This window comes from Lithohypha guttulata (assembly GCF_036872675.1).
Source record: "Lithohypha guttulata strain CCFEE 5908 chromosome Unknown scaffold_8, whole genome shotgun sequence".
Lineage (NCBI taxonomy): Eukaryota > Fungi > Ascomycota > Eurotiomycetes > Chaetothyriales > Trichomeriaceae > Lithohypha > Lithohypha guttulata.
In genome coordinates this window covers 471,226-495,536 of record NW_027042757.1, presented here as the reverse complement: position 1 = coordinate 495,536, position 24,311 = coordinate 471,226, and the positions used below count along the sequence as shown (strand labels likewise).

The window sequence follows — 24,311 nt, the reverse complement described above, 5'->3', positions numbered from 1 at the left end:
ACACCTCTGAACGCCAATATGCGGCAACCTTTCACTACAGCTAGATAAACAATTATTCGCCCAAGCCGTCGACGCGCATATTAAGCACTAACAGTACTCGTACCGAGGTGGCTGCTCCCTAATGCCTACTGATTCCTTAGTCCAGTCCATAGGCATATCACAGGTAGTTTTGGAGAACCTTGTTACAATAGGAGTTGTCTCGGTTCGCAAGATCGTCTCATGGAAGAGGCTGAAACGAGTCCACTTAGGGTGATAGGCAGTAGTTTTACCTGTCTCAATAGCATTTTCGAGGTATCTTATCGTCCAGTCCAGGTTGTCGTATCTGTATGTTTGATCCAGGATATCGATAATGGACGTGTAGTGATAAGGCTGCTCGGGTTCCAAGTCTGATTCTAATAATGCTTCTTTTTGAATGTTGTTCGAGGAAGGTGCTGCTTCTTTCTTGCTGCAAAGCTTGCCAAAATGTCTTACTGCAATGCGTGGTGAGGAGATGACACCAGCGGGTACGCCGAGCCCGACATATGAGACACTTCGCTTTGGCGGACCACTTGGAATCTGTCTCACGAAATCCTGACTAATGCCAGTCTCGTAGATGTATATCCTGATAGCTGTCGCGCCGTTATAGATCTCATCTTTCTTAGATAGCTGCACCTCCCTCTCCTTCATATTGTTTTGGTCGACACAAATAGCCTCGACCCAAAATCTCTTTCTAGCTAGGCCGTTTCGTGCGTTATTAAGGACACGATACACCGCGACTGGTATGTTGTGTTGCTTTCCGTTAAGCCGAATTTGCTTCTGTTCCAGCTGTTCCTCTTTTCCATTACTGACTCGGAGGCAGGAGATAGCCTCGTATGTGTTCTTCTTGCTAGGAGTCACCTCCTTGATCGTGCATTGAATTTGTCCCCAACGCTTCCACCTCTTCACTTCCACAAGTCTGAAATTCGAGAACGGATCGGACAGAGGTTCGTAGACAAAAGCCATGCTTGCGGAGTGTTGGACGTGCAACTAGTGCTTGTGACCTAGGAAGCTGGCTGGGACTGAGATCAGGAGCTTGCAACTTGAACCTTCAAAGCTTCTAACCACAGCAGTGCACTCGGTCAGTCTTCCTGTCAAAGGCTCCAAGAGCTACTGAACTTGAACATGAGGTTAGCAGTGGTGATCGGGAGGCAGGAGCTTCCCCACGCTAGTCCTGATCTGGCATAGATTACTTCCAACTTCCTTGTCATAGGACAATCTTTCTGGAGTAAATCCGTAACCACGAGCTCACAGAGATAACTTTGAGGCGTCTCAGAGGAAGCCATCGACCTCGATAGAGTGAACGGAACGAACCCCTGGTCCTTGTACGCACGATTCCAGTCTTCTCGAGCTAGTGTTGAGATTTAGGACATGGAAGATGTCCACTACAACCGGATCTAAGGAGAGAACGACCTACTTCGAAACATGAATAGATATCACGAGAAGGTAGAAAGAGCGTATACGGGATCATGCATCGTTCACTACCACTGGCGAAAGTATTACTGAGGTCATGTGTTCGTAGGAGTGTTATCTGTGCTCTTCTAGAGCCTAGAGTTAGTGGTGGAAGATGCTTTGCTCTCACCTGGGGTCCGTCGTTTGTATAGGTAATTTCACCCTGAGACCTACCGTTCGTTGCAAGACTGGAACCTACCTGATCATCTTTCCAAGAACGTCGTCTGGAGATTCAGTATGTCAACGTGCGGCACTATTTTCATGTCAGTATACATGGCAAACCGTAAATCACTATTTATATGTATATGGTCTGGCTCAATAGGGATAACATCATCGAATTTCTGGATCCTACATAACTTTGGGCATACATGCTAGTGCTAATGGATCCTTCAATTCTCTCCTCTTCTCTCTTCGCTTGCTCTTTTCTTCTCGCTCCTCCGCAATTGTAGCTTCCTTTCCTTCTCCTCATCGTGGGTGGTATCTGGTGTTATTCTGGTCTGCTGGGTTGTACATGACTGGGTATCGATAATCGAATATCATCTTGCGTACTCGGTTCGTTGGGGTTCGGTCCAAAAGGGGGGGCCAGGGCATGCTTCATGCAAAACCTTTGCTGGCCAATGTGGCGGGTTGGATGACCTCGATGGTGGGTGGTAGACTCGATGGTTGACCTAGGATTCGAGACAAGGGAAAGGGCGCGCCCGAAGTGGCTGCTGAGAACAGCTTCTCGTCTTCACCAGCTCTCCTGATCTCGACTCCTGACCATCTGCGAGTGAACTCGATCTGTCTTCAGCCTTGAGATGTGCTCATAGTCGACGATCGTGTTTATATCCACCTGCATGTCGTTTCGCGGGGCTGGGACACGGAGTTGGTGCTGCCTTGTCGGGGAAGATCGGTGTCCCTTGACTGAGCGCGGTTTCCAAACCATTGAAATGATCGTCTTCGGCGGAATGTGCTTCAGAATGTCAGCACCATGAACGTCGCAAGTAGACGTTAGTATAGGCTATAAAATGTTGGTGATGAGCATTGTCGTAGGACAGGATAAATATATATCGAACATCAGGTTCATGAGGCATTCATGAGATTACCTTGATGCTGACTTTGACGTTTGATGGTCTCACGTGCCCATCTGGCTGCCGTAATAGTTCGCGCTGTGAACTCGCGTGTCGATCTGGTTTCCCTGACCATCTTGGTTAGCCATTCGGCTCGGAAGAAATCGGCCAGTTGGCCGTCTGGGAACGCCTCGCCGAGGTCACTGTTTCGATGTTAGCAGGGTCTTGACGCACGACTATAATGTTACTCACCCAACTATACCCATACAGGCTCGAAGGAGGCCCTCGTTATGATTGACATCCGACGACACGATCTGCAAGAACTGAAAAATGGCTTGAGCATAATTCTGAAGGAGATTAACTCTCTGAGTACCCTTGAAGGCCACGATAATCCCGTCCCAGGCGTCGGCAATACCTGAGCGTAGGGAGACAATGTAGTCCATCATGTCGTAAGAAACATCATTGGCCACAGTGACGGTAGCGGCCTGTTGTAATACTTGTGCAACAACTGTCAAATACGTCTCGAACGCGAGTCCGATGTTGGAGGCGATGTCACCAAAGGTTTCCAGGATAGGTGGCTTAAGTTGGTTTGTGATCTTGTCGGACCGCAAATTGTTGAGCAGGTCGTTCATGAATTGGTCGCAGTATGGCTGTGCCTTGTCCTCCAATGCTCGCACAATGTCGCTAACGAGGCCGATACCCAGCGAGCACATGTCGGGTGCTTCTTGGTTTCGAAGAGCTGCGTTCAGATAGGGCACGAAGGACTCCATATACTTGAGAAAGTCTCCGTTCAAGGCGTTGCATAGACCGGACACGATCTGAAAGATAACCTCGGGAACTGCAGTGTTGCCAGTTGCGTTGAGAGTTTCTATACAAACCTGCATAACGCGATCTGCCTGACCAGCGACGTGTTGTTCGAGTCGCTGCACAATAGAAAGCAAAACACTTGCCAAGCTGATTTGCTTCTCCTCGAGGTTGAGTTTATCCTCGACACTGACCACATCGCGAGACTGATGTAGAGACTGGGTCATTCGCTGCATGATCACTTCGGTCAACTCGTTCACAATGTTCAAGCTTGAGTTGGCTGCGTTTGTGATGAATCCAGCCAGAACTTCATATGCAGCAGTGCGAACCTGGTTTGCGCCTTCTTCTCGGATGTCGGCCTTCTCAGTCACCTGTAGCAAAGCTGTGACACTGTCTTGGAAATGTGGTGTCAAGGCATTGGCCTCCGCACCATCTTCCGACACAAATCGTTCGGCTAGATTTAGTAACGCTAGACAGCATGAGGAAGCCATTTTTGGGTGGCTCATCAGGCCTCCGAACAATGCTTGCATCAATGGTTGTAGGTGAGCAGAATCTATCGAGTCATGGCAGTAGTCACAGATCCTGCTCAGGGCATAAGCTGCAGAATCTCGCACTTGTACAACAGAATCTTGCATCATGCTGATAAGAACTGGCAGGGCTTGCTTGACCAGAGGATCCAGAGTTTTGGCTTCAGGACCATCCATGATGGCACCGAAAGCAGCCACTGCAGCATCCCGATGTCTCCAATTGTCGTGTCTGAGATTTCCCTCCACGAATGTCAACACCATAGGCACTAGCTCCGAGCCTATGGTTTGGGCATAAAGCTGTAAGCATTGGTACGCTGCTCTGGCAACGTTGTACTCGTCATCTGCGTCATCTTCCTCGACCTTGGTCATGAGTTGTAATACAACAGGTACCACTTCTCTCGAAGCGACTCTGGCAAAGTTGAAATATGGACGCAGCTCAGACGAACCTTCTTGCTGTGTCTGTTGGTTGTCGTCCTCAATGCTGATCTCTTCCTCGCACACGGTGCACCAGAACTCAATGGCTAATTTGGCAACGTCCTCGGTGTCACTTCGCATCCCTGAAATAGTCAGGCCGAACAAAGCCTTCTCCATGTAGAAGCGCATCTTGTCGTAGTATATGCCCATTATTCTGTTTAAACAGCCAAAAGCACCCGCCTGAACATCGGGATCGCTCGACTGCGTGGCTTCGCAGACGACCTGCATTATATAATTGCGCTCACCCTCATTCTCGAAGTTGGATCGGATAAACTCGGTAGCGTCGCTCAGTGCTTGAAGGGCAGATTTGCGGACTTCTTGGTTCGTTTCTTCTTTTCTCGCACCCTGGACGACAGCTGTGAGAATGGCGTTGGAGTGCATTATCAGAGACTCTCGAAGGTCTGAGTCGTCACTCTCACAGATAAATCCTATAGTGGTCAAACTTGACATTTTCAACCTCTCGTTGCCTGTGCCCACATTGCTGACGAGCGTCGGCATGAGATCGTTCCATTCGTTTCTGGGGAGCTCAATAGCAGCGATCGTGGCAATCAACTGGGCTGCTGAGTTGGCGGCATTTCTCTGCGAATTGAGAGTCTGTAAGGCCAAATCCTTGACCTGTTTCTTGATATTCGGGTCTACGCCTTGTAGCCATCGTGCCTGAACTTCCCGCAGTCTGCTTACGTCTCGAAAGGCAAAGGCGTTTTTGAGAGCGATACCAGCCGCTTGTCTTATCGAAGGGTCTGCATTTTCATTTGCCAATTCTCGGGAAAGGACGGACAGATATTCAGACTAGCACAGAGTCAGTACAGAACACAGAAGATATAGGCATTGGCTATGGCGACTCACAAAGTTGGCCTGGGCAGCTTGTTGCAGTTGCTGCTCGGCATTCCCTCGTGTAGCATCATCTAGGTCGAGTTAGTTTGCATCTCTTTTGTCGAGCAGTGTGGCTGCGTACCTGGCGATAAAGTGTTGCTCAGGACCGAATTGACATCCATACTGGGCCAAACAGTCCTGGGCGAATATTGAAAGGTTGTAGGGAAGAAGAAAGAAGTGGTTGAGAGGGTGATTTGACCACAGATCGGTCGGTTTGTTGTGGCCCAGAAATAGTTTCAGAGAGCCTGTGATTACGATTGCCAGTCTAAAATCAAGGAAAGAAAGACGTGTGCAGGTATGCAAAGAAATATCGCGCTTGCTTTGAAAATTCTATTCGAACGAAGAGTACAAGGAGAGTGTTCACAAGAACTTTCAGACTCGTCGTAGGCACTTTTCTGCATTTAATTACAGAATGTCGCTGCAGCGTAGTGGGCAAGTGCGGTGTGCCCGTATGCACTGCGCGGAAGGACACTGGCTCCTGCCTAAAGGCTATCAGGGTTCGCTAGACTGCGCTAAGCATGCACGACTTAACCCCAATTAGGCAACCATTCATGTGAAGGAAGAGGAAAGCACGACCAAGCCCCAGATTAGCAAACAGAGTAATCTCCCAGTTCAACTCGGGCTACTCACCAGGCAGGCCCTTGGTTACAATTACTCGTCGAAGCGTTGGTCCCAAATTCCCGTCTTTCAGTGTACCCAGCAGGCTGAGCTGGTTCACGAATCGATACGAGTCGCACGGGATCTGCCTGCTATAGAGTATCTTCGTAGTGCATCGGAGAGATGACTTCCACACTTGTGGCATCTCTTGTTGAACTAGCTCATCACCACGTCATCATCCTCAGGGCCTTGATCCTCTGAAGTATCGAGATCAAACACGCCATAGCCTCGTCCCTGCTCGTCCAATACTGTCACTGTCCTTCTTCCCTTCCGACCATTGACCTCCAGCTTTCCTGGTTGCAGACCTGCTTTGACATAGCCGTCTGATTGTCCGCCGAACACGTGTCTCTCCGAATGAAGTGGTGATGCACCGAGTGTTACACTCACAATCTTGGTTCGGCCTGCGCAAACAACCAGCACCAGGAGTTCTTTGTCGTCCGCAAATTTCAGATCCAGAACCTTTGTTACATCAGGAACTGTGCAGATGAGTGATCGTTCGAAAGGTGTGGCGAAGCCTCCTGTACGGCTTCTTTCACATACAATGGTTCCGGCCATTTCGCTGCTGGGAGCCAGCAGCCATGGCTCTGAAAGGTCGTACTCTTTGCTATGGATGTCGTCAGGTTCCTCTGTAGATTGCTTGCCGTCCTCATCTGCGCCACTATCTTCAATATTATCTAACTCGTCCTTCCCATGAACACGAACCATCCGGCATTGGCACAAAACTTCATCAAGTGCGTCGCCAGCTCTGCAGAGGTACTCTACCTTGACACCCTTCCTCAACTTCATGGCGACTTGCTGAAACATCTTTCCAGTCTGCTGGCCGAGCCTGTCGGTCAGACTTTTCAGTGACCACAAGGAGTCTAGCTTCTGACCAGCTTCTCGATTCTTCTTGAATTGCTCGTAGAGAGTCGGCCCTTTTTCGATCTCGACGGCAGGTTCACTTCCAGTTTCCTGAATGTACTTCTTCACAGAAGTGCTGTTCAATCCCTCGGAGATGTATGTGATCACCTTACCCACGTCCGCATGATCGCTCGCCTCCCTCATTTCATCTAGCTTCTCACTTGTATCTTCTAGGCCAGCCATCTCCACCTCTCTCTTCAGCCACTGCATGAATGCGTTGAAACCTGTGATCTCTGCTCCTACATCCCTGAGTAGATCCTCACCGAGTACAGCCATAACACTGACAGTATCCTGCAGTCCGTCCAGTATCTCCTGGTCAACGCCAAATGTCGCGTCAGCCATGGCCAGGCCAGTCAACCTCGACACCACTACCCCAGCCCGTTCAACTGCTGGATTCCAGTTCTCATTGACCAACCGCCGAACCAGCTCAAGACACTCGTGTACCGCTTTGTCCCACCTCTTCACACCACGATCGCCCAAGACCTCTGCAAGCCATTCTTTGAATTTCCCGTGTACTTCGCCAGTCAACAGGGCATGGTACGCTGATGTTTTGAATGTGCTCCCTTCTCCATCTTGTTCTTTGAGATCCTCCTCTAGGTTACGTAGAAATCTGACAGGGAGGTCGAATGCTGTCTTCACTTCTCGCGCCATCTGGGATTCAATTTGACGAAGGTATCGCAGCAGGTTATGTAATTGCGTGGCTTTCGTGGCAAGGATCGGAAATGTAAGTGAGGATTGCTCTAAGAAGTCGAGATTGAGGCTGAGGGAATGAAGCGAAGGACGTGAGCTTGTAGCATCGCTACTCGGCTGTTTCTGTCTCGTCGAAGGTTTGACTGCCTCCTCTTCTACCATCACACATAGCTTCTTCGAAAGAGGGTGTCCTGCTACCTGCCGCACCTTTCCAAATCGGCAGCCTTTCGGCTTGTTTGGAGTATTATTCAAATCCACGTCTCCGACCTCAAATGAGTCAAAGACCCGTAGATGAACATGTCCATCGCTTTGTGCTATGGTTGTGATGTCTGTCATATGTCTGCCACCGTTAATGACAGGGTGAAACATTGTATCAATCGAGGTTCGACTAGAAAAGACATCATCGTCGCCCATACCATTTGCCGGTAATGTTGCAAGTTTAGGTAGAAATTGCTCGACGTCAATGTTAGCAATCTCTCTAGGTAGATCCGCCTTGAGCTTCAGGGTCTGCTCAACGTCGACATTGAAGCCCAACAGATCGTCCAATTCCACACCTCTTTCCTTCTTAGCTGATCGGAGCTGAGTTTGGGCACTCTTCGTGTCTGAGAAATGAGTCGAGTAGTGTATGCAGGTCGGTATGCACCGTCGTTTTTGAGGTTCTTGCTCTCGAGCCGCAGATTTGCGCTTCTTGCTTGGAGATTTAGGGGCATCGGTTTCAGCTGCTGGGGGAGGAACTGCTGAGGTGGATGAGTAAGAGTGTACCACTTTACCGCTGAAACTGTTGACCAGTCGAACCATGTTATCGGAGGTCACAACGGCGAGTATGACACCGTCGTCCCTCCAAGCAACGTCGATAACGCCAATAGCACCATCGTTGCTATCGATACTGATTGTCCACACCTTCTGCCCGGTAAGGCGATAAATCTCAATCAGTACCTCATCTTCCTCTCCATCATAGTAGTTCTGTTCAGTGCTACTTTGTTTGGAGGCAAGAGCGTCTATAGCTTGATCTGACGGTGGGGTTTGGGGAAACACTGCCAGAAGATCCATGCTGGGACAATATTTCAATCCGAGGTGTGTGGCTGGAGCATGTTTGCGAACAACGTGCCCAATTGGCACGGCAAAGACATTGGTGCTAATCAGCTGCATTTCGACCAATACCACGATGCCTGTTTCTTGAAAGCAAGTATGAAGAAGTAGAGCACACAGTGAAGAGCGGATACTGGTCACGAAGGCTCTCGGCGAATTAGGGTGTTCTCATCGATGAGGTTGACATGGTGGAAGCGCAACAGGAAGTCAAGGTTGGTGCGTACAGTCACACAAGATAGACATCGATCAAAGCAGCGTGCAAGGGTATCGTCGTGGTTATTGCCTTGCAATGCAATCTACAATGCTCTGAATTGTCGAGCATCGACGCGTCTCGATGGTTGAACGCGTCTGTGTTGACCTGAGGCAGCCACACGTCTGAATCAACCACTCGCGCTTCGATCGTATGAGATAATCACCACGCTGTAACCAAAGGAGAAAAGAAACTCGAGGACAGGGTTCATAATTGAATGGTTCAACTCGACCAAGGTAGTGGTCTGAGCCTGCCCAAACCCCATAGAGGAGTGCAATGTCTAAGGGTAACTTTTGTCCTCATTCTCGGGCGCCGTAAACTCCTCCAGGGGCCTGCCCACGCCTAATAAGCTTCCTATCTATAATTCAGCACCCGCTAAATGCTTGTCAACACGAGTGAACGACTTTAGTTCAGTATTAGGATTATTCTAGTGTTGTATCATGTCACTTAAATAGCTCAACTCGGCCAAAAGACGTTGCATGCTCTCTGAGTGTACAATTTCTGCATGGTCAGAATTGACGCTGCTGTGCTGTTCAGTATTCATGATGGCCGGATTACCAGCCCGTCCACGAAACGACTCGAAGGTTGGCTTTGAGATGATTGGTGATTTGTAATCGTCCTCTGGCAGACTATATTGTAGAGGCTGATGTTTTGTGGGATTTTGAGCGTTCTCAAACTCAGCGTCTATATCAAAGAAAGATATAGATGGGGTGCTGCTTGTGCTAGAGCTCATGCTGGCCAGACTATCAAAGGACGGGAGGAAGCCCGTGATTTGAGGGGCATCATTTTTTGCAGGATTGCAAGGAGCAGGGTTTCGAGGCAGAGGCAAAGGTACGGAAGAATTGATGAAGACCGATGGAGCGTTGGTAGTTGTTGTCCATGCTGAGAAATGGCTTCGCTCCAGATCGGCATCTGTATCGATTGTGGTGACTGAGAAGTGGCTATCAAGTTGTTCAATATTCGTTAAAGGAAGTCCTCGGCGTGGGGGACTCTCTGACATACTCGGTGGATATGCGCTCGAAGGCGTGTTGGGAAGTGTCGGTAGCCGTTTCTGGAGATCGATGCTCATTTTCGCAATTGCATCCGTCTCAGATTCTTCGTCGATCGGAGTGATCTTGGCCGATATAGCTTCGCTGAAAGTTCCGAGTGGAGCCTGGCTCGACTTGACCAAATTTAATGATTCAATTTGAGGTCGTGAACAAACAGGGGAGGTATTCTCGCTTGAGGAAGCCTCTCGCAGCCGTGATCTTTGTTGACGATGCTGCTCAAACGAGAGGGTGGGAACTGACTCCTCGGATGTGGATCGTAGAAGAAGACCGCGCGCGGGTATTTTGAAGCGTTCCGGTTCTGCTTGATTACGATCTCTCCTGGGATCGCGTTCTGCAGACACTGCTCGATAGTGGCCGTTCTCTGCGGAGCAGCCAGGGCTTTGAGAGCGAGCAGTACGAATCTTGAATGCTGCTCGTAGCCCACCAGTGAGAGCACTGCTAGGTGAGGAGGTCTGAGAGTCAACAGAAGCTTTCTTTGGAAGGCGCAGAAACCTGCTAGCGTTTGGTGCCTCCTTCGTCGCAGCAGAGTCGGTATCGGAGAAGTCGTTGATGATCGGAGACGTCTTCACACGCAGCGTCACCGGCTTGGCTGGAGCAGGTCGAGGATTTATAAATCGGTCTTCAGGGTTCATTGTGCGGCGCTCTGAACTAGTTGAGTCCGCACTAGGATTGCGTGACCTCCTCTCACTCATGGCGAAGGGTACATGTAGAACGTTGACGAGTTGGCCAGGCATAAGCGGACAATTGTTGGTGGCCCGCTCGCAAACGTTATGGAAATCGATATCGAAATCTGCTTTGTAGTAATACCAGTACGTTCCACCCATCTTGAGCCCGCCGTCTCTTGATGCCATGACATCACCTGGCCTTCCATCACAAATGATATTGGAAAAATTGAAGCATCCCGACCAGTACTCGGACCCGATTTGGAGGTCCTTGCTCATGGCATACGGCATGGCGAAATTGTCCCATGAGCCATAGAGTTCTAGGATTCGTGTTGTACGTGGTGCTCGGACACGAAAGGTGACTAATGTAGTTGGGGACATATTGCGCAGAATGTGTGATTAATGGTGGCTTTTGTTGAACGTGTGCGCTGAATTTCAAAGACTGACTAAAAACGAGTGAATGACTGACCAAAGGAGATTCGTGAGTTGCCGAGCACCAGGCTCTTGCTAGCTGTAGCAAAGCAAGGAACGAAAGCTCGATCTTGCGAGTCCCTGTCCTGATTAAAGAGCGACTGCTGTAAAGTCTCAGATTGAGTTTAGCAACAAACCCGAGATTCGGTATGACTGTTGTCGAGAGTCCAGGCTCGACTCTCTCTCACTGATTGGACACCGAGGGTAAAAATGTCTGGTGATGAAACGAGGCCTTACACAGGAGAAGGCTCGCTGAACACGAGTAAGCGCAGCGCGGGTGTTTGAAATTGCGTGGTCGAGTTTGAGGTTCTTTGTGTTGTGTCAGCGAATCAGAAAAGGCAGCTGCGCTTGTACATCGAACTGCTTGTTAGGAAGGTACCAAACACGGGCGCTTATCGAAATTGTGTAGACGTTTCAGTAATAACGGGATCTCACTACGAGAAGCACCGCATTCTAAGAGGTAGCAAGCTGTTTCACGTAAGTAATCAGTCAAACATAGCCTGTGGTCATTTCGAGAGGACACAGCGACTCAAGTACTCTTCACACAAGGATGCAGCATTGCGGTTCGACTAGTGTCATCCACGTCGATCTGAATGCGGTTCTGCATGAGTTCCATCACCCACTGCGCGGAATCCTGGACAGATGTCTCTGAAATCATCCGAGGCCTCTAGATCTCCCTTGTGCAACCAGGGTGCAAGGCCAAAAGCTCAGCATCAAGCGAACCAGCAAGGATTCCATTGGCTGGCTTCGATTAAGCGAGGGACTGTGGTTGACTTGGAAAGTGCTCGGGCGAAGAAATGACAACGGAACAGGCGTAGCTGACTGTTCACGTCGTAACGGTATTTGGGCGTGCAAGAAAGGCTAGCTTAATGGGTGGCTGGGGAGTGGAAACAACAAACAAGAAAGAAGGGCTTTGAAACTGGATTCATCACGGGTGATCTGACAAGTGGTTGATAAGCAACGAATCACATCGAACAATTCCGAACCCCTGTCTGAGCCAGTTTTCGCATGGCAACCGGAGGGAGTTTCCCGCATCTCCTCATTTGGCGAACACTGAATCGTGGAGCGATCGCGAAGAGACAACAATGTGAACTCAAATCCTACGTCTTCCATTGAACTTTGACTCTGCAACTGGCGTCAGCGACGATTGCGGTGGGATAACTCGCAGACCTGGCGTGCGAAGAAGAAGATAAAAATAGGAGGGCAAGCGCCTGGAAATGAAAGTCAATTAGAACAGTGGAGAACTTGGCAAGCCCTTGTACTTTGCGTAATCGAAGTTATTGGGCTAATTCGGCTGACTGCTTATGGCTTTCAACCTGAACGTATATGGGCTTTCTCCCTAAGGCTTGCGACTATCGTCCTCGAGATGAACTGTCAATGACCCTTTTTCTATCCAACTTCCGGTTGACGGCGCCCATTGTAACTTTCATGATGTCTTTCGCAGTCAGGATAGCTCCGTCCACACCACTCCAAGGCACTGTATCGACCATATCGCGCACCCCATGTATCTCGCTCAAAGCATCGTCGAGCTCCTTGAGGTCAGCCGCTGCGTCCCTCTCCTGTCCGACTTGGAAAAATTGAATACCCACCTGCCAAGGTTCCGCGCCTATAGTATCGAGTTTCCTGGCGGCACTGACGATCACTGATTCGACGTCGTCGCTTGCAACTCCGTCGGTAATGACAACGATGTTGAGAGGTTTGAGTGAGGCTTCACGTCCTTGCTTTTGCTTCTTCACTAACTCCTCGATGTACTGCTGGATGATTTTGTTCAGCCGAGCCCCAGTTGGCGTGCCTCCATTTGGCGTCACGACTCGGAAGATCTCGAGCACTGAAGCAGTAGATATGACGTTTGTGTAAGCGCCCAAGCTGGTGCTAGCGAAAGGATTGCGGTGGTTAAGAAAATATAAGTCGATGCCATTAGCATCCTGTTCAGTGCAGATAGGAGCAATTGCGCTCAGTGCTGCTGCTGTCTCTCGCCAATTTCGACCACTCATCGATCCGCTATCGTCTATAAGGAAACACGTATCAAAAGTACTGAGAAACGCGTAGGGTGAGTCGCCTTGTGCTGAGCTTGTGGCCGTGGTCGAATATGCTGGTGGGGTGTCTTCCATCTGGGCGACGCTTTGGTGTATTTGTGCAGGATTAGTGTTCGATACAGACTTGCGTGTTGTGAGTTTCCTCAGAAAACTCATGTTTCTCTGGGATACTTGTACTGATGAAGACGAATATATTGGTTCCTGGTTGTTGAACGATCGGCAGAATGTTGCAGAAGTTGAAACGTTTGGGCTGAACATGATTCTTTCGTGCTACCGGTGATTAGTGACATGAAAACGCAAGTCTTTGTTTGTCTTTGTTGAATGACTCCTGCCGAGATATGTTCCTGACCATTTTGAATTCATTCTTGATGCTGGAAAGAGGCTTCTGCGGTGCGCCTGCTAATGACACGTTGTAACACTGTGAAGACACGAGGCTGACACAAAATGAGCACTCTCTCAGTCTCATCATGTTACAAGTGTTCGCGACGAGTGTTTGGTCAGATTTAGACAAGGTGGAAAGTGGCTGTTATTTGCTTCGCCAGGATACCGGCAGTGCAACGATGTTTTGGGGCCACATAGCCAAGAAGAATCAGCCCATGGCTGCTAGAGACACCGACAAGGCAACTTGCTAGGCGTCCTTGGCTTCAAATGTCAATGTTGCTTGGACTGTCATCAATTTAGTCCTACTCGAGTACCTCAAATCTTGACGGAGTTCAATGTAAGCGTGTAAACAAATCGTCTTGCAAGCTAGATCAGCCATAATCAAAACACATATAACGAAACACTGCCGTTGCTGGCGAGCACGAAATGTTTGCAATGACCATGCCGCGATAACACGTAGATACGGTACCTTCTGCGGCCACCCACATGTTCAATTCTCAATAGCAGGATATATATTTGTGGCGAATCATGAATCATGGCCTGACGTTTGAGCATGGCTGCAAAACTTATTGCTCCTATCTCAGAAAAACTGTGTTTAGCATCGAGAGTCATTGGTGTCACCTCCCAAACCTCTAAGCACGCTCATTACAATATTATCTCACTTGAAGTCGTCTGTCATGAGTGCCTCGAGCAACCGTGATCCAGTCACATCCCAAATGACGCGTGAAGAACGTCTCAAATCACTCAAGGACTTTGTGCGACAGAAGGAGATGGTCCGTCCCGGCCAAGATGGCACGCTACCGCATAGTATTGGCGGGATAAATCGTCTTGTATTTGGTGGTCCGCTTCCAGGCACTTAATACGACGATCGTTTCTTACCACCGCCCATGTACGAGGACGTGTATGGAGAGAGTCCCAAAGGTTCACAGAAGAAGCCGGGGCTCGTGAAGAAATTGCTCAACAAGGCGAGGGGGAAGAATGACGCGATCAAAGCGACCACTGGCGCTTGATATATGCCCGTAGGAAAAACAGTCATATTGATCGAAACCCTCCTTGCGTAGTGGATGGCTAGTGTTTGGTTTAGGTCGAGGTTGCGAAGTCATGCAGCGATTGTATGTCCTCCAGGACTGGGTTGCTGCTACTGATCGAAAAGGCGACGCTCCTTATCAAATCGGCAGCTACGATACGACGTGTGCGTCGCGATATCGAGGTAGTTACGTCCCCGACATCATGGGTCGTGGCCAGTATCACCCCATCATTCGTCTTCTTTACAAGTTCGTGAGAAGAGACGTATGTGTAAGGGCATTCACCGGTCTTTCTACTGATAACTTGGCGAAGCTTGTGAACCTCAATCCCGAATCAAAGCATCATATGCACCGCAAATATATCCCATATAATGCCTGTACTACCAGACCAGAAACCCAACTCCACCAATATCTTGTGGGCAAGCATTGGGCGAACGTCGTCGACCTCGAGCGTTGTTCCCTTGCTACTTAAGAAATACCATCGTGATGACAGCCACGAGCATCCGCGAAACACTACCAGCGTTGCTGAGAACGAGCTGGACTCAAGTTCATGCTATGACAAACCACAATTTACTAGCAAAACCGTATCAGCCTGGGATCCTCTCTCGAAACATCTTAATGTTGCTGCAATACAGAAAGTGCCAGTCGAACAAGGCTCTTCAGAAAAGGAAGTGTCAACTTATACGTCATTGCCATCACTTCACCTTCGTAGCGGATCCAGTCACTTGACAACTTCATCATACCAAGCAGATTACCACGTTGAATACCCTTCTCTTGACAACCGTCGGTATCGCAGTTTGGAAACATCGCAAGAGACGGAACCCTTCCTAACATACAATCCAGCCTCTTCGCGCAATAGCAACGAATCTGCCGAGTATCTCCTTCGCCTATATAAGGACTACGCATCCTCCAGCCGTTCCCTGACATCTCAAACGACGGACATTCAACCAGACAATGTGAATAACGGCCGACGAAGCTTGTATTGCACAGCCAGGAAAAGAAGCACTGCAAAACCGTCTACACGTGTTTCTCAGCCATCCACGAAGCCCGAAACCTGCGCTTTGCCCTCTTCGACACTCTTTGGACTGGAAATATCTCCCCCAAGACCTGCGACGAGGAAAGCTGCTTCACGTGACACTGAGACCAATACAGATCTAGCACATAGTTCGAGTAACAGCAATGGGAAGCAGTTCGATCTAGCTTTCAGCCTATCTACGGACGAACTCATGAAGATAGTTTTCCCTTCAAGCACGGCTAGCGGCGAAGAAGAGAAGCTTATAGCTCGGCAGAAGAGCGTCCATTGGCGAGATCATAGCATAGGCAGGACGACTACGATCGACGACATCATAAGCTCCTACTTTCAGCCTAGTCTAGGCAAAGTCGAGTTGAACTCACAGCAAACACCACGACGAAAGACCTCGGGCAAACATCGCACACTGGAAAACAAGCAGTCCGTAAGAGATCTGGAAAAAGAGGCAGCTCGCAGAGTCTTTCATGCGAGGTCAGATTGGCAAGATTCAGCAAAGATCAATGCCTTCTTGAAGGACACTAAAGACTTGTTCGACTCAAAGAAACATATAGTATCTGCTTAGGCAAAGTATACGGACGACTGAAAGAGGGAGGGGCGGCGCTAGTCAGAGTTCACTTACAGTGGTTGTGTACACAATTGGCATGAACTCGGTTGGACAAAGCATAGCTATCATGTCGAACGTACTTGCATTACTTAGCACTTGGGACCCGACATATCTTTGAGCTCGATACTTAACCACCAATCTTCATGCCCTCCAAAACCTTACCAATTCCACCTCTCCAAGCACTGACACCATTCTGAGCAAATCCAACCGCAACCTCCTTCAACTCGCTCGCCTTGCCATTATCCAGAATCTCAAACGTCTTGTCTGTAAAATCTTGTACTGATATGCTGGGTGGTCCACTATTACTGACTGCCTTGTGCGCTGTATCCAGCTCAGTCTCCACTCGTGGAGGTGCAATCTCGATGACGTTCACATTTGTACCGGCCAGCGACTGTCTCATACCCACCAGGAAGTGATGAACGAAAGCCTTTGTTGCGCAGTACACAGGGTAGGAAGGTATCGGGATAAAAGCCAAACCAGAAGTCGTGATCATGAAGTTGGCCTCGCTACCAGTGCTGAGCAGGAAGGGAATGAAGTGTCGAGCTAGAACGACGGGAGCAGTGACGTTGGTATCGATCTCGTTGATTACAGATTTGTCTGTTGAGGAGTTCGGGTCTTTGATGCTAAAGGCAGTTTGGATACCGCCGTTAACCCAGACAGTGTCGATGTCTGAGTATTGCCTGGTAAGAGTCTCGACGTGCTTTGGCAGAGAAGCCAGATCGGTATTGTCCATGGCGTAGGTTTCGAGGCCCGAGAGGGAGCTCTTGAGTTCGTCGAGCCTAGCCTGTCGACGGCCAGTGACGATCAACTTCTTGCCCATCTTATGGAAGCGCTGGACAAAGGCTTGGCCAATGCCGGAGGTGCCTCCGATGACAAGGATTGTGTTCATCGAAGAAGTCATCTTGCTGTTTTGATTTTGAGATAGCTTGGTGTCAGAACTGATGGTGCTTTAATGCTTGCCGAGTGTGTGAGATGTGTCTTGCCAGAGACAGCATTGATCGGGCAGCATGTCGCTAGGTCTATATACCTTCTTGCACTCGTACAACATCATGGCGATAAACGTTTGGGACTTTGCATGGCTGATGGACTTACCGAAAAGGACTAGCTTGCTCTTCTAGAGTGCTGCGGAGTGCAGTAATCTAGTTTCCTCATTCGAAGACCATGCTCATGGCTTAAGCACGTCAACCCTGGCACGATTACACGGCTGCTGCAAGAATGCTCTATCACTATTGCAGTAGAGTCCTTGAGCTTCAAACGACGAAAACCAGGATATCTTGTCGCTGATAAGGCGAACATGTGCGCCCACTGGGAGGCCTGAACAATTTGTCCAGGATGAACTTTCCTGTATCCAAAGTAGTACCGTGTCCCATCAGCCCGAAGAAAAAGCTAGCATCATCAGAGACTCAACAACCGATAGCTGAGGGTATATTTGGCAAGTACCTTTGCACATAGTACAGTATACAACGACCAAGGGTTTATGGGTGTACGATACTGCAAAGGAACAAGGAGTTAGAGGAACGGAGCTTGGAGCTCGAATGACGCTAATCCGAAAGCAGGAGTTTCCGGGCGGCGTTATTTCCGAACCTTCTCTTTTTGAGACCATGGGTGGGTCATACGCTATAAGTTGCTCTTTGAGACAATTGAAAACGAGTTTAGTCAGGCCATTGGTTTGAGGCTGTATGGCTGCTTGGCTAGACAGGAAAGTCCAGCGAAAGCAGTCAGTCAACTGCATACTCAAGACGCTAACCATGCATTCGCTTGCTCGTCCTGTGATTGTGCCTCGTAAGGCGCATACGAGATGTTTTGCCTTCTCTCACTTGACTCGCGATTGTCGCTTGTCAGCGATATGGGTGTTCGGCGACACAATTTTTGGAAAATGCACTGTCTCAAAACTAAGTTATGGCTGCTAATCTGACACTAGATGGCACGTCCTCACTCGAACGAGCTGAAGAAGCAGCAAAGGCTGCGCAAGCACTATGGCGACACTACCGTGAGTGGGGGACAAGTACACCCTGGTGATGTTCTGAACACTGTCACAATCGAGGGTAGCTTGCACTTACACCTAAAGCCTTTCCGCAAGAGCGTTATTGACCCCACAGCTGCCTTGCACCTTCACAACGAGAGTCGAAAGAGCTTGAGAAGGTTACAAGGGATACTTATCGAGCTGATAGAGAAAACTGAAAAACGTTCGAGGGCGAGGCAGCCAGCTCTGACTAAGTGCCTGCACCAAATTGCAGCCGAAGCACTAGAGAAAATCGAGACGTGTTTAGGCTACAGCGCACAGCAAGCATGTTTGGCCAGGAGGGCATTAAAGCATCAGCTACTGCAGCAAGCGAGGGTTTCGTTGTCGACGGATGAAGATGAAATCCTCGATATATGTCAAGAGGCCAAGGACCGACTGAGCTGGATCGAGACACTCGTATCACCACACGGAAGTGTCAACAGTACGAATGGAAATTGCTCGTCAAATGAAGTGAAATTGGTGTTGTACTTGCGGCACCTTGGTTTGTCACCTGCCGACATGCAGGTATTGTTGTGAAAGTTCTCACGACAGGCTGCTGTGTTGTGCATGATGGCATTTTACTGCGTAATAAGACTGGTCCCGACTATCGTGTCATGGTTACGACTTCCTCGACTTATGGGACCGGGCGACACCTTCACTTTCTACGATGCATCGAACCTGAAGACTGAACTGCCAGTTGCTAACTTTCAGCTATATGACAATTTCAAGGCCAGGCTTGATCTAATCTTCTCCCATACTCCAGCAGGATCATTGGTGGTTAAGGGTCACTTCGTCCTGACAGCCTCACATGTCGAGGGGTTCATTGTCAATGCTCAGAATTGGCGACAGAACATCAAAGAGGGAGTCACTATCTATATGGCCGCAAATATCCGAGCCTCGAAAATCGGATTTGCTTGCCTGCCTAAACCCTCGATGTACTGGCAGTATTATCGCTTCTGAACAGGTATCTGCGCTTGGAAGTCAATGTCATCGTTGTGGTTTCACGAAACTTGTACTACCAGTAAAAGCAAGCACGGAATATGTTTGGGAGAAGATCCCTGCTAACTCACTGGTGAGTCGGACCGAGCCAAGTTCCAGTCACTACGGGAGACGTCTTCATGGTGGACTCAGCCGCTCCAGCTCCTCGAAGAATTTCAAGCTCTCTCCTTCGGAAGTACAATACCGTGATGACTCGGCATGTCCACCCAAGCCACTTTCTGAGCAAGAAACGCATCTTCAGATCATGCCCGAGCAAACAGGAAGCATGCTAGACATGTTCCAACGTTTCAATATCGTGGGCGTAGCGACAGCTAGTATCAATGTGCAACGTGATGATTGGACAGAAGCGAGTCAAAAGCCTGAGTTCTCGTCACCCAATACGATGTCTAAACACAACAGACATGCTCGCTCAACTCGAAGTACGTCATCATCTATCACCGTAGAGGTTGGTGGACGTGCCGCTGCAGAGATGCAGAGACTGCGCAATGTATTCAGCGTTGCTGGAGACATGGCCACGTGTGATCGAGTGTTTGGGCTTGGAAGCCTTTTTGCGATACTCTGGCACGAAAATGTGGGTCTACCAAGGTCAGGAGTGCACAGACGCACTCCTCTACGACCGGAAAGCAGGGGATATTTGACAGACATGAACAACGGAGAGATCATTTACAGTCATTTAAAAAGATTTGTAGTCGTTCGTCGGGGGTCAGGCCACTGTGTCGCGCTAACGCTAACTTCATATGCTGGGAAAGGGTTGTCCAACAACAAGCTCGCCGACCGCACACACAATAGCCATTGTATTATCTACGACCAAAAACATCAGCCACAATTGCTAGCGAACGAACCGCCGTTCACCAAGGATGCTATTGGTGTCGCCATGGTTTCAGATGAGACTCTCAGCGTGGCAACCCGATTATGTTATACGAGACCTACCACCATTGATTACAATGTCAAGGTCAAACATATCGGACAAGTGGTCCCCGAGCATCTCGACCAGCTGCTAAGCGACTATAAGACGGAGCAACTGCGTGAATTAAACACCTAAGCCTGACCTTTAACAATCAAACGAGGTGTCAAGTTACTCCAAGTCATCCGCGAGGTCTTTTTGTTGGGTTCGTTCATTATTGCTAAGCACTCTGATACCTGGTACATGTGCGAGCTAATTACTGATGCTTACGGGATCGTTGTCCAGCGTCACCGTGAGCGTTCCCAGCCTCTCTCATAAATGAAAACAGATCAAGAAGCGCTTACTCGTGCACCACTGAACGAGTTTCTCGGTTTCGTTGTGCAGACACGGCGCCACGTGACGAGACAAGAAGTAAGTGACAATAGTGTGGGTTCATGTAATATCAAGCAACAAGAGGAATTCGACCCAGCCAAAGTGTGGGAATTACACCATTGCAAGAGAATTTTATATCTCGACTGACGGCACAACACTCGTTGCATTCATTTTGTTTCATATCATCCACGCCCTGTCTCATCACAGCAAGCTAGCAGGATCTAGACTCTAATCGTCATAATCCCTTCGTCGAGAACCATATCCCTCCTGCCGTCCATACTGGTTTCCACCATATCCTCGTCTCTCATTATCGTCGTCATCATCTTGCGGAAAGCCACCAGGATGAATTCTTTCATTGTCATCGTCGTCGTCACCACCTCTGCGTCTTCCGCCGTATCCTCCGCTCTGGCCATAGCTTTCACTTTCACCGTATCCGCCAGATCGTCCGCCGTATTGCTCTGAGCGATCTTCTCGACCACTATAACCTTCTGATCGCTGAGTGCCGTAGCCTTCTGAGCGACCGTAGCCACCTCCGATTCCACTGTTGCTATCGTACTCATCTGTGCGACTTCGACCACCACCGAAGCCTGAGGAGGAGTAGCTTTCGTCCTGTTGGCCATATCGAGTATTTGACTCGTAGCCAGACTCTTCTCGACGACCGTAGCCGGTGGATCCTGGTTGTTGTCTTCGTGCACCGTGGCTGCCTGAACCAAAGGTTTCGTTGCCATCGTCGTCGTTGTCTCTTCGCGTACGCGTTGAGCCATAGCCGCTTGATTCTGTCTGTCGACCGTAGCCGCCTTGGTTGTGGCTTTCGGTGTCAGTTCTTCGGCCATAGCCTTCGCTTTCGTCGGTTCGTCGACCGTAGGATGAGCGAGTATTGTCGTCGTCGTCATCGTTTCTTCGACCATAAGACGATCGGACATTGTCGTCATCGTCGTCACCACGTCCCTGACGTCGACCGTAGGAAGTGCGTTCTTGATTGTCATCGTCGTCGTTGCGGCGGCGTCCATATGAAGACGTGTTGTTATCATCGTCTCGTACATGCTGCAGGCGCTGAGACCCATATCCTGGTGCCACGTTGGTAGGTACACCGTGTTCGTTTCTATCGACGTTGCTCGACTGGAAGACTCGGTGACCAGATGAGCTGGTATCAGATGGGTCGAATCTCCTAGATTCAGAACCATATCCACCACTGTATTGCTGTTCTTGCCGGGACTCAGAGTATCCACCGCCACGTCGTGGAGATTGTTGACTGTAGCCTCCTTGTCGGTTGTCTGTCCGGCCATACTGAGGCTGGCCATAATTGCCTGAGGTTGGTCGACCAGAGTATTGATCTTCGTCACCACGATTATTTCGGCCATATGTTTGAGGAGTTTCACCACTAATGCCTTGCATGACACCTGCACTGACAGCAGAAGCGAGACCTCCAGTCAGACCGCCGACGATATCGCCCAGTGCACCACCTCCAACAGCTTCACCTGCAAACTGCCCGATTTGTTGCGTGGCCTGATTACCGCCAGGAACGCCAACAAAGCCGGCGCTGCCGAGATTACCAAGTCCACCAGGAGCACCAGGATGCTCAATTGTGAAAGCATTGGGCATGCCGATCTTTTTGGCCGAGCCATGTCCATGATCCTTGACACCGGGCTTGTGATTTCGGCCCTCTTCGACACCATCTCGGCTAAGTTGATCTCGCAGGCCATCCTTCTCACGCTCAGACTTCTCAGACCACCATCGTTCGACGATACCGAACATGAGAGCTCGGCCATCCGCAGCACCATCATCGCCAACTCGTCGAAGAGCAGGATGATGGAAGACGCCTCGGATGATACGGTTGAGCGTTTGGTTGACGTCGATGCGTTCGTCATCCCAAGCCTGGACAATCTGAGGGACAACCCACTTCAAGACCTGACCAGCAATCTTGCCAGCAGGCTCGTTGAGGACATTGCTGAAGTGGTCTTTGGACAGCATGGAATGTGTCGGGTCTGAGGAATCGTCGTCGCTGAAAACGATGTGCTGCTTGTCGAGACTAGATTGGATGATAGTTGAGGAGCCTGTGTTGAGCTCATTCTTGATCTGATTGATAATAGGTAGCATGAAAGGGGCGATCAAGCTGAAGACAAACATATTGACCTGCTCCTGTACGCCTTCGATGATATCGGGAATGATAGGTATCTGCCAGAGTTAGCTTGCAACGAGAATTGTATTGAGTACGACATGCCTTCTCAATGAATTCAGTAATGCCTTGCATGACCTCATCATGCCATTCGATGATAGGATAGATTTGTCGTTGAGCTTCTTGGATATACTGAAGCCATTCTTCTGGCTGGCGAGGAGTCACACGAGTTTGCTGCATCTGGTTCTGGGCAGCATTCATCTTGAGTTCGTCTGCTTTGCCCGCCTCGTCCTTGCCACCGAAGACACCATCTGGAAGCTTATTGAGAAGGTCTTGCAGTGCACTTGTATCCCCGCCTTGACTTTGAGCGTTCTGAAGAGTGCCTTGTAGTTCTTGGATTTCGGATTGAGTGACCTTATCGTCGAATTCACCCGTGACAGAATGCAGGAAGTCGACACCACCGAAAGTGCCAGTGACAAGAGGATAGACTGGTGAGCGAGCACCTCGAAGACGAACAGCGCAGTTTCGACCGACGTGAGGAAAGACGTCGCGTTCGCCGAGTTCGATGAGAGCAAGTTCGACAAAGTTGGAGTGAGCTGAAAAGTCCTCGAGACAATGGCAACCAGTACCAAGCAATCGAAGAGCTTCGTGTAGATCGGCCTTGTTCTTGTTCCGACCATACATTCGTCCTAATTCGATGCATCGACCGAAGAGCTTTCGAACCAGACCAGCGGATGTGTCGATGCCAAGATTCTCAGAGGCGATGTATGCTTTCAAGCCAAGCTCAGGGTCGATAGCAAGTTCTCTTCGCTCGTCTATAGGGCCTCGAAGGCGAGGATCATAGTCTCGAGCATCTTCATTATCGGCATAGTCTTTTGGGTTGTCGATATGCTCTTCTGGTCGGTAGCAGCCAAGTCGTTCTGTGGTGACTTCGAATTCCTTAGTTCCATACCCGAATGACATAAAGCCAAGGATCCAGAGAACGATACGAATCGCTTCAGCGCTGACATTCTTGACAGTACCAACGTCGACAGCTTGGGAATAGTCACGAAGCCAATTGCCAAAATAGACCTAGGCAGAATTAGTTGTTGTTCTATCACCAGCGGGATTCACTTACTCTCTTTACGTCAAGTTTGGAGAACTTCTTTCCGCCCATAGCCTTGGAGGCCACGAGCGTAAGAAGAATGTCCTCAAGATCGCCATGTCGCCAGTTCTCACCCTCAATCTTTGAGGTCGAACCAATATTTCCAGCACCAAAAGCGTGAGCTGGTCGTGCTAGTAAGATGATACCGATCACACACAAGAGTGTGAATTGAGTTGCGGTTAGAGCCATTTTGGCGGTCCTTTAGACGATTTAACCAGGCTTGTGGCTCCCCTCGCTTTGTGCTTGCGGGGTCAAAAGTACTGCAATTCCGAAGTCAAAATTGGCGGCAGCTTGTTATAATACTCTGGCTTGACCAAAGTATGGTGGTTGAGTCGGTTCTGGGAGAACAAGCGGAGGATTGTAGCTTTGTTGACAATGTGAATTGGTGAAGAAGGTCAGTGAAAGTGGGCTGAGATGTCACGAATTCGTCATAAGGGTGCGTGCTAAGGTTCCTTGGACACCGCCAGCTCAAACCAGGCATTAAACTGAGCCAAGCTTTTCTTGGCTGGGTCAACGTGTCTCAACTTCGTGTCAAGTTGGTCAAAGCGCGTCGCAGGCTGACGAGCTGCCATTTTGTACCTCTGCTGTTGCTGTAAACAGCTACTTACGTGCGGTCAAACAGCAGAAGTCGCTAATTGCACATGACAGAAATAACCGCCGACAACGACAACTAGTCTTAGACACATTCATGACTGAGCACTGTTTGATTTAGACATGGAAACTTAAACCTTGGCTC

At 49.4% G+C, this 24,311-nt stretch overlaps 7 protein-coding genes across 7 annotated transcripts; all 7 read right to left on the bottom strand.

Moving 5' to 3' along the window:
• Positions 1-87: 87 nt before the first annotated feature.
• On the bottom strand, positions 88-981 carry LTR64_008311 (uncharacterized protein; the record flags this gene model as incomplete). Its single annotated transcript, XM_064902626.1, has 1 exon — positions 88-981. The coding sequence occupies one exon, from the start codon at positions 979-981 to the stop codon at positions 88-90; it is 894 nt and encodes a 297-aa protein (XP_064751102.1).
• A 1,548-nt stretch (positions 982-2,529) lies between these two features.
• kap95 (karyopherin Kap95) lies at positions 2,530-5,316 on the bottom strand (the record flags this gene model as incomplete). Its single annotated transcript, XM_064902625.1, has 4 exons — positions 2,530-2,719; positions 2,769-5,110; positions 5,168-5,226; positions 5,277-5,316. The coding sequence occupies 4 exons, from the start codon at positions 5,314-5,316 to the stop codon at positions 2,530-2,532; spliced, it is 2,631 nt and encodes an 876-aa protein (XP_064751101.1).
• Positions 5,317-6,007: 691 nt separating this feature from the next.
• On the bottom strand, positions 6,008-8,491 carry LTR64_008309 (uncharacterized protein; the record flags this gene model as incomplete). The annotated part of the gene is made up of 1 exon (XM_064902624.1): positions 6,008-8,491. The coding sequence occupies one exon, from the start codon at positions 8,489-8,491 to the stop codon at positions 6,008-6,010; it is 2,484 nt and encodes an 827-aa protein (XP_064751100.1).
• Positions 8,492-9,207: 716 nt separating this feature from the next.
• Positions 9,208-10,872, bottom strand: LTR64_008308 (uncharacterized protein; the record flags this gene model as incomplete). The annotated part of the gene is made up of 2 exons (XM_064902623.1): positions 9,208-9,710; positions 9,783-10,872. 2 exons carry the CDS (start codon positions 10,870-10,872, stop codon positions 9,208-9,210), a joined length of 1,593 nt encoding a protein of 530 aa, XP_064751099.1.
• A 1,442-nt stretch (positions 10,873-12,314) lies between these two features.
• Positions 12,315-13,154, bottom strand: LTR64_008307 (uncharacterized protein; the record flags this gene model as incomplete). Its single annotated transcript, XM_064902622.1, has 1 exon — positions 12,315-13,154. One exon carries the CDS (start codon positions 13,152-13,154, stop codon positions 12,315-12,317), a length of 840 nt encoding a protein of 279 aa, XP_064751098.1.
• Positions 13,155-15,648: 2,494 nt separating this feature from the next.
• On the bottom strand, positions 15,649-16,939 carry LTR64_008306 (uncharacterized protein; the record flags this gene model as incomplete). The annotated part of the gene is made up of 2 exons (XM_064902621.1): positions 15,649-15,758; positions 16,201-16,939. The coding sequence occupies 2 exons, from the start codon at positions 16,937-16,939 to the stop codon at positions 15,649-15,651; spliced, it is 849 nt and encodes a 282-aa protein (XP_064751097.1).
• Positions 16,940-20,543: 3,604 nt separating this feature from the next.
• Positions 20,544-23,764, bottom strand: LTR64_008305 (uncharacterized protein; the record flags this gene model as incomplete). Its single annotated transcript, XM_064902620.1, has 3 exons — positions 20,544-22,490; positions 22,570-23,502; positions 23,549-23,764. The coding sequence occupies 3 exons, from the start codon at positions 23,762-23,764 to the stop codon at positions 20,544-20,546; spliced, it is 3,096 nt and encodes a 1,031-aa protein (XP_064751096.1).
• Positions 23,765-24,311: the final 547 nt, after the last annotated feature.